The sequence below is a fragment of the Curcuma longa genome, chromosome 4, assembly GCF_044706935.1.
Source record: "Curcuma longa cultivar G26 ecotype Majalengka, Jawa Barat chromosome 4, ITB_CL_G26_1.1, whole genome shotgun sequence".
Taxonomy (NCBI): domain Eukaryota; kingdom Viridiplantae; phylum Streptophyta; class Magnoliopsida; order Zingiberales; family Zingiberaceae; genus Curcuma; species Curcuma longa.
In genome coordinates this window covers 19,031,007-19,039,848 of record NC_133864.1, presented here as the reverse complement: position 1 = coordinate 19,039,848, position 8,842 = coordinate 19,031,007, and the positions used below count along the sequence as shown (strand labels likewise).

The 8,842-nt window shown below is 42.6% G+C and overlaps 1 protein-coding gene across 1 annotated transcript; it reads left to right on the top strand.

Moving 5' to 3' along the window:
• Positions 1-3,654: 3,654 nt before the first annotated feature.
• On the top strand, positions 3,655-6,132 carry LOC141827784 (BTB/POZ domain-containing protein At5g66560-like). The gene is made up of 4 exons (XM_074715108.1): positions 3,655-3,746; positions 3,837-3,909; positions 3,991-5,370; positions 5,442-6,132. The coding sequence occupies exons 1-4, from the start codon at positions 3,709-3,711 to the stop codon at positions 6,006-6,008; spliced, it is 2,058 nt and encodes a 685-aa protein (XP_074571209.1). The 5' UTR covers positions 3,655-3,708; the 3' UTR covers positions 6,009-6,132.
• The last annotated feature ends 2,710 nt before the right edge of the window (positions 6,133-8,842 follow it).

The following is an 8,842-nucleotide window of genomic DNA, read 5'->3' as shown; positions in this document are numbered from 1 at the left end:
CAAAGGTACTCGACTTCCATCGGCATATTCTTACTATGATATTCAGGTTGTTTGATTTTTGAATTAATATGTTCACACATTCATACACACAATGAAAATTGATTATTTAATTTGTATCACATAAATGCTAAACCCATAAAGGAAGAGTGTAACAACTTATACCCAATAGGTGTGTAAACCCTTTGAGCATTAGCTATTATTCGACATCAAACCCCTCTAGGTTGGGTCTCATTGAGAGAATCACACCAATGACTTCCATTTGAGGTACCATGTTATCATAGAGGGCATTATTGTTATTTAATATACCTAAATTGTCTAGCAATGTACTTAAATTACTAGCACTATTACTCATCCTCTTTTTTTTTTTTTTTGCAGAAGAAAAGATGAGTAATAGTGCTAGTAATTTAAGTACATTACTAGTGGTAGAAAAAAATATAAAATAAACAAATTTATAAAACAAAATAACATCTTCATGATTTGTTTACCTACTAATTTGTCTTAGTTTTTACTAGTGTCTTTTTGAATAATATCTATCTAGCAAAATGTTCCAAGTATAGTTGGCTGAAACTAATATCTACATGCATTGAAACTCATCTTTATAGTCTGATAGTTTGCAACATCTTTTCTTATAAAGCTCCATTTCTCAAAGATGAAATATAGAACTTCCCAATCTGAACTATCAAACATATTCTAAAGAAACCTTGAATTTTTATAATTATATTGTGCTTAATTAAATAGCTTTTGTCTTTTTCATTGTCTTGTAATTTTGATGATTTACTAGCTCATTTGTATTTTTTTAATACAATTAAATATGGGATCTAGATAGTTCTTTTGAAATGTATATAAGGGGTGTTCTCTAAGTAATTGTATCCTAACTGATGAAGCACTTGAATACAATTAATTTTCTTAGTAAACTTCCTCTCTTTCTTTTGTCTTTGTTTGGTGGTTTTTCCTTAATTTTTTGAAGATCTGGAGCCCTCAAAAATATTCTTTATATTTTGATGAAGATATTTTTACCTAGTATCAAAATCATAGAGCTCTAGTATATTTGTGACAAAGTCCCTTGGTGGGGAATTCGCTTGGTGCCTTAAAAATGGATTCAAGTTATGTTAGTGGACTTGGTGCGAAGCTATTGAACTAGTTTAACTAGAGAGTATTGTGGACTTATATGAAATCTTATTGATACGACGGGTCTTTTAGGGTCTAACGTGGCAATAGGATAGTCAATAAGTCATCTGACCTGACAAGTCAAGGGTCAATAGTCAATAAAGGGTCAACGGCTGGACCCTATATGACTGGTCTTGTCTCGAATTTCGTGTGGCTTGGACAGCCCGACCTTCCTGCTGCCTAGCCATCTCGGGCTCCTTGCTGCTCGGCCACATCGGCCTCTATGTCATTTGGTCATCTCGACCTCCCTGGTGCTCGGCCATCTCAGTGTCCCTGTTACTTGGTCGTCTCGGCCTCCCTGCTGCTCGGCCACACTGGCCTCCATATTATTTGGTCATCTCGGCCTCCTTGGTGCTCGACCATCGCTCGAGCTCCCTGTTGCTCGGCCACACCGGCCTCCATGTCATTTGGCTATCTCGGCCTCCCTGCTGCCTCAACAAATCCGAACTCATTGCGCCACTCCGCCACGCCATCTCACCATTGTCCTTATACTTTCCCTATCTGAAGGCAGCAGCACGACGCCCCGCCACAAGACACGCACACATGCGAGCTTCGCCATAAAAGGAGGACGGTTACTAAACTATCAAGCTTATACCTGCTCGGGTTGCTATTTCCCGCTAAAGGACAAGGATGATTCACACACTCAAGTTGCTCGCCGGTTACTAGGCCCGCAGGTTCTGTTTCCTAGATGTTGGCATATATGCACACTTGTTAGGAATGTACAGAAGCTGTCTCCTCAGATGCCTTGCCTCACCGCCATCCATCTCTGTGAGTATATAGACTTCGGTACAAGTATGAGAAGGCTCTCTAGAATCTTCTGCATCTTCAAGCTTTCCTGTTTCTTCTTCCTCTTCTTTCTGGTACTGACTTGAGTGTCGGAGTGACCCCACTGGAAATTTCGGTGGCCAGCTAACCCCCTTGGTTTAGCGTCTTTCTTTTCCAAGTTCCCTTGATCTGCAAGGTTTGTCGCGGTCTGAGTGACATAATCTTTGACTGGTGGCTTGACCGTCTCCGATATATAGCCGGAACACTTATCTTATTAGTTAAGATTTATTTTATAAGATATTATTAATGGAGGAAATTAACATTGATGCTCCTATCTATGTACTAGAAAATGTTTGATGCTTTCAAGAAGTGGAAACAACTAAATGCAAAGACTAAATTCATTTTAATGAGATTAATCACGCATGATTTATTTGTTTGATCACTTTACAAGGTTATTCAATAAAAAGATCTTCAAATATTATAAATGTGGCGAAATAGACATATCAAAATATCTTGTTGAACTAAATTAAATGAAGGCAATGTCGCTAAAATGGAAAAAGTTGTTGATAAAGAAGATTTTATGCTTTTCAGCCCATTAGATGTAAAGTTTCTTTGGAATATCATGCAGCTCAAGGCAAATGTCATTAGCATTAGCAAGTGAGTTAATGATTGATTTATTTATTTTATCTACTTCTAATTTATATATTAAGAAGCCAATTGGTAAAGAAAATAATGCACATATGACATGCTAGGTTGGAACATTTAAAAAATTAAAAGTATGATTAAACTAATCTATTAAAATGGTTGCTCGACCAGACCTGCAGGGTAATAATATTCAGATGAGTTACATGCACACCAACCATTTTTATTTGATTCCCAAACAATTTAATTTAATTTCTACAAACCATCTCTTAGCATCACTGCAATTTAAAGAGAGCATCCATTCCAATCCAAAGTCCAAACCAGAAGCAGTGATTCATTTGCCAGAATCGATCGTAATCATGCTTGATTTCAGAGTTGGAGCAGGGCATTTTGTAGAAAACAGCAGCAGCAGCAGCAGCGACCATTCGTCTGCACATGATCCACACAAGAACATGGTGGTTGTGGAATGAATGCATGCAGCAGCGTCCGAGGCTTCTGCATTAATGGCGGAATGCATTCTGAATTGGAGGTAGTTGGGGGAATTGAATGATGAGGCGAGGCTGAACTGCGAGACCTCAAAAGTCTCATGACTTGAACTTGAAAAACTGCATGCGTGAGAGATTGATTAAAATAAACTGCGTGCATTACTCCACCCACCTTCGCTATTATTAATATTATTGTTGTTGCAAATTAATTATAATTATTATTATAATTATAATTACTATTATTATTATTATTGAGCCCCAGCTCAGCTCAGCTCAGCTCGCCTACCGTACTTTAATGGGCAAGCAGAGCGTGCTTGTTCCAGGCGGACGCAGGCTTTTGATGCGCACTGCTCATTCTCGCCTTTATCTTTTTGTTTCCTCCCGCTTTAAAACCACCCATCCTTGTCGATCGCCTCTTGTCGAACCAGCTGTCGCGTTCGCGGACGAGACGAGACGAGACGAGACGATGGCGGAATGGAAACAAACGTTGAAAGAGATGCCTCTGCCGGACGCAGGCATTGGCCTCTGACGGTCTTCGGATCCGCCGTTCGGGTTGCCGGCTCTCCTCTTCTTCCCCTGGTCGGGGAGAATTAGGGATTTAAGCTGCAGCTCTCGGAGTAGGGGCCTGGTTAGGCTGACGGAGACGGCGATGGGGAAGGAGGAACCCGGCTCCAAGGGACAGGCTTGGTCAATTTTGTGCTCCATTGCGATTTCTCTTGTCTATTTCTTGTTTTGGTTCGTAATTTGGGAATGAAAAAGAAAAGTTGGTCTTTGTAGGTACTGTTTCACCACTGGATTGCCGAGTGACATCGCGATCGAAGTAGATGGAATGAGATTCCATCTCCATAAGGTGATCCTCCTCGACTCGGTTGTTCGTCGAATTGGTTGTGAATTTTGCGAGAAAAAGTTTTTAGTTTATTCCTGCGAACAGTTTCCTTTGATGGCGAGGAGTGGGAGGATTCAGCGGCTGATCACGGAGATGGAGGAGAACCCTAAGAAGGCCCCGAGAAGAAGGCAGAACGAAGGAGTTGAAGCAGGGGAGCCGCCGGAGGATGATGAAGGAGCAGAGATCGAGGAGGAGGAAGAAGGGGAAGAGGAGGCTCATCGACACATCGCGCTTGAGGATTTCCCGGCCAATTGCGAAGCATTCGAGATGGCTGCCAAGTTCTGCTACGGCGTGAAGGTCGACCTCAACCCTTGGAACGTGGCGCCACTCCGCTGTGCAGCGGAGTACCTCGAGATGACTGAAGAATTCTTCGAGGACAACCTCGTCGCTCGGACAGAGAGGTTCATCGCCCAAACCGTGCTGCCCAGCATCCGTCAGGCCATCAAAACCCTCAAGTCGTGCGAGGATCTACTTCCGCTCGCCGACGACATTGGCATCACACGACAGTGCGTCGACGCCATCGCCGCCGGCGCATCTGCCGTGGACCCGAACTCCCTCTTCGGATGGTCGGTCAACGAAGGGCTCCGCAGTGGCAGCGGCGAGCAGATCCTCTGGAACGGGATAGAAACTGGGATGTTCCGCCGGAGAAATGGGCCCCGGTCATCCTCTTTCGCCGCCGGTGCCGGTGCCGGTGCCGGTTCCTGGTTGGAGGATCTCACGATCCTGAGCCTCCCGATGTACAAGCGGGTGATCGCTGCAATGAAGACGCGCGAACTGAACTCCGACGCCATCGAAGGATCCCTAATCTCCTACGCTCAGCTGTCCATCCCGGGCCTGTCCCGCTCCAGGCGGAGGCACTCCTCTGCTCCGGTCGCGTCCGAAACGGAGCAGCGGGAGCTATTGGAGACGGTGATCGCCAACCTTCCTGTGGGAAAGAACTCAGCGGCGACGGCCTCTTCCGCCTCCGCCACAAAGTTCCTTTTCGGCCTCCTCCGTACCGCGCACATTCTCCGCGCTTCCGAGACCGCCCGAACTGCTCTCGAGCGCAAAATCGCGTCGCAACTGGAGATGGCGACGCTGGACGACCTCCTGATCCCAAGCTATTCCTGCCTCGCCGAGACGCTATACGACGTTGACTGCGTCGAGCGGATCCTCCGCTACTACCTTGCCGGCATAGAGGCCGAGCGAGCACCACTTGGCAACGAGGAAGGGGAAGAGGTGGAAAGGGCTGCGGCGGTGGCGGGAATTGCGTCTCAGACCAGTTTGCTAAAGCTTGTCGGGAAGTTGGTGGATGCGTACCTGGCGGAGATAGCATCCGACGCGAATCTTAAGGTGGATAAACTGTGCGACCTGGCGGTTGCGCTCCCGGACGAAGCTCGAGTTTACCATGACGGCCTTTATCGCGCCGTCGACATCTATCTCAAGGTAAAATAAATCAAACGTACTCTGTTTGTTTTCTTCTTCTGTGTTGATTCGCGGTTTAACCCCCTGGGCAGACGCATCTGCGGATGAAGGAGGCCGAGAAGGAGAGGCTGTGCGGCGTCATGGACTACCGGAAGTTGACGCTGGAGGCATGCATGCACGCGGCGCAGAACGAGCGGCTGCCCTTGCGGGCGGTAGTGCAGGTGCTCTTCTTCGAGCAGCTGCAGCTCCGGCGGGTGATTGCCGGGCCGCTGCTGGCGCCGGAGGAGGGTGAGACGGAATCGGCCGAGGTAGCGACAGAGCCGTCAGCAGTGGCGGCAGGGAACGGGTTGAGCGGCGAAGAGGGCGGCGTGTGGCGGGCGGCGATGCGTGAGAACCAAGTGCTGCGGCTGGACATGGACAGCATGCGGAACCGGGTGCAGGAGCTGGAGCGGGAGTGCTCGAGCATGAAGAAGGATTTGGCGAAGCTGGAGAGTGACAGCGAGGGGGCGGCGGACGTTGAGGGGGAGGAACGCGAGCGACGTCGGCGGCGGCGTGACTGGAGTCGGTTCCGTTGCAGGTTTAGCACGCAGGTGTGCGACTCGCACGAGCGCAAGGTGGTGGAGTCGAGGCAGGCGGCCAGGCGCGAGCTGAGCCCTTAGCCTCTGCATCCGCTCGATCCAAATCTGTTTTTTTTTTTTTGGTACCAGTCAAGTTTCTCGTGTAGTGCCAGACTGTCATTGGTGTAGAATCACAAATGCTTCTAACATTATTCGATGAAATTGGAGCCCGCTATAATATTAATTATTAGATTTTACAGTCTCAAATCAAATCATATACTTGTAAATTTAAATATGTTCACTTAACCAGTGTAAATTCCAACCGTCAGCATTTTTTTAATAAAAAAATCATCAGTAAAATCTTATTTATTTTTTATTTTTATTTTTATTATTATTATTATTTTATAATTCAAGTATACAATTTTGGTATCTACTATATCAATTAAGGACTCAGCTTGATCAGAATAAAATCACAATAATTTTCATCCACCCATGTCAAACCTAACAACCTTGAATTCTTATATAGAATAGGTTTCAAAGACTCTACTTAGAACACCTCTAGTCAATTGCACAATTCTAGACTCTTTGAAACATCAATTCAAAAGTATATTGTCAACTAATTTTGTCATTAATTGATTAGATCTAATTCTATTTAATTGTATCTCAAATAAAAATATTGTCTTCTCAAAATTTAAAATTCAGTCTAATTTAGGATTCAATTGAATTGTTCAATTTGAGGCTGATCACCTTAAATCAATTAAATTTGCATAAAGATTCCTCTTTCATTCAACTAATACCCTCATGTGCAATATTGAGATCGAATCTTAGCAATATCTACTACAATATGTTTATGATTTAGAATTTATGATTTAATTTGATTAAAGTGAAATAGATGATTTTTCATATTATAATAACTAGTGAATAATTATTATACACTATAGTAATTACCTATTTTTTTAAAAAAGAAATATCCATTTGATATTTCTTTTAATTTAGACGTCTTTTTTATTTTTGTCAAAAAAAAAATGCTATGACTACCTAAGCTTCATAATATTTTATTTTAAGAGATAAGGGATATGGACATATTCAAAATATTCATATAAGTTAGCAATATGGAAATCATTATTTACTGAGAGAAAAGGGGTTTTTGGTAAATCAAGAAATATTAAAATTCTAAGCAACTTTAAAAAAAACAAATTTTAAATCTATTAGAAAAATAATTAAAATATTTAGATATATTATTATCAATCTGTATCAATATTGACTTAAATATTAGAGTTTGAGTAAACATCAAATTTTTAAATATATTATATTTTTGTAAAAATAAATATATGCTTTGAAATAATTTTTTTATTTTTAGTATATTATATAATTATATAAATTTATAAATTAAATTTTAGATAAATAAGTAAATTTATCTATAAATATTAAAGTATTTAAGAATGTTCAAACTTATTTATTATATATATATATATATATATTTTAAATGAATATAAATAATTTTTTTAATCATCATATACTCCACTAGCTAAAAAGCTTTGGATACTTCTTCACCATTTCTAGTTTATATACACCACGTCGCCGTCGCCACCGCCAGCTCCCTCCTAAAACTGAAAAAAAATGGAGTAGCCAATGGATTCAGGAGCATAGTAATTCAGTCAGAGTTGGATTCAAATTGACTAAATTCAAGATACAATTTGGAAGTAATTTGGTGGAAGAGCAGAGTAGGACTGGCAGTTTGCCAAATGACAAAGGGAACTCTTGCAGGGAAAAGGGAGAGTTGAACTAGAAAAAGCTAAAGCAGAGGACTTCAGCTTTAGCAGCAGTGAGGGAGTGAAAGTATAACTTCTTAATTAGCTATGGAAACTATTTATAAAAGAATTTATTGTGCAAAAAAGAAAAAGATCAGAGGGGACACAACTCCAAGTTGATAAGAAAAGGAAGGATTTATCACCCCGCGCAATGAAGAACAACTGGTGTTAGTAAAATTACCCTCCAATTCTAAAGGTCTCCTGAGATGGAGGTGTACTTTGGACAATCTTCCATAGGACTGTTGTTGTGTTAAGATAATTTGAATTAAAATTATAAAAAAATAATTCAGATTTATCTATCGAGATGACATGATCTCAACCTCAATCGATTGTATTGCGTTCCAAGTTGAAGGGGCAAATGCACAAATCGATCATAACTTATGTTGCAGAGTGTTTAGATTGCCTATTGCTTGAGCTGGCCAAGTGGATTGAACGATGTTAAGTCTGAGAGACTCGAATACTGAGTTATCTGAGTACCAAGAGCCCCCCGTGAGGGATGCTGAGAGTTGAGTGCTCCCGAGTGGAAAGCGTCGCTCAACTATCGCTCGTCGAGTCGCTATTGGGATGAGAGCCAAGAACTATGAGGCTCGAGTGCCAAGTTACCCAAGTGCCACACAATCCAAGAGGGTTGTCTCTAGTCAAAACATAATGCTCCTAAATGCCGCGAGCTCTAAGCAGCCCGAGTGCTTTCTGAGCTCAAGTGGGGAGCCAAGTGTCAAAACGAATCAGTTGTCTGTTGGTGTAGGAAGCACCAGATGATCGAACTTGAGTTTTGATAATAAAAAAGGATTCAAGTTAAGTCTGTGAAGTGAACTAACTGTTGGTGTCCCGGTTAGTTTTGATGTGATCAACCAGGTTAAGTTAAGTCCTGCGTTGTTCTAATCCCTATACTAAGTGTGCAGAAACTTAGGTATGGAAGAAGTCGAGTGTAAGACGTAGCGGACAAGAAGAGTTGCGCGGGGAAGTGAGCCAACGTGCTCGGTGCAATTCGAGGGATGCGGAAGCTACGGAAGAGTACATCGGTGGAGCGAGAAGGACGTGTGTGACGTCCGAGGGACGAGAAGCTGGGAGGAAGCACGCTCGACGGGCGAAAGGCCATCGGGTTCGAATGAGCCTAACTCCGGT

Bases quoted from the DNA above. Each gene is read 5' to 3' on its own strand.
- LOC141827784 (XM_074715108.1), top strand. From the start codon at position 3,709: ATGGGGAAGGAGGAACCCGGCTCCAAGGGACAGGCTTG. The intron at 3,747-3,836 runs GTCAATTTTGTG...TGGTCTTTGTAG, and splicing joins GGCTCCAAGGGACAGGCTTG to GTACTGTTTCACCACTGGAT. The intron at 5,371-5,441 runs GTAAAATAAATC...CCCCCTGGGCAG, and splicing joins CCGTCGACATCTATCTCAAG to ACGCATCTGCGGATGAAGGA.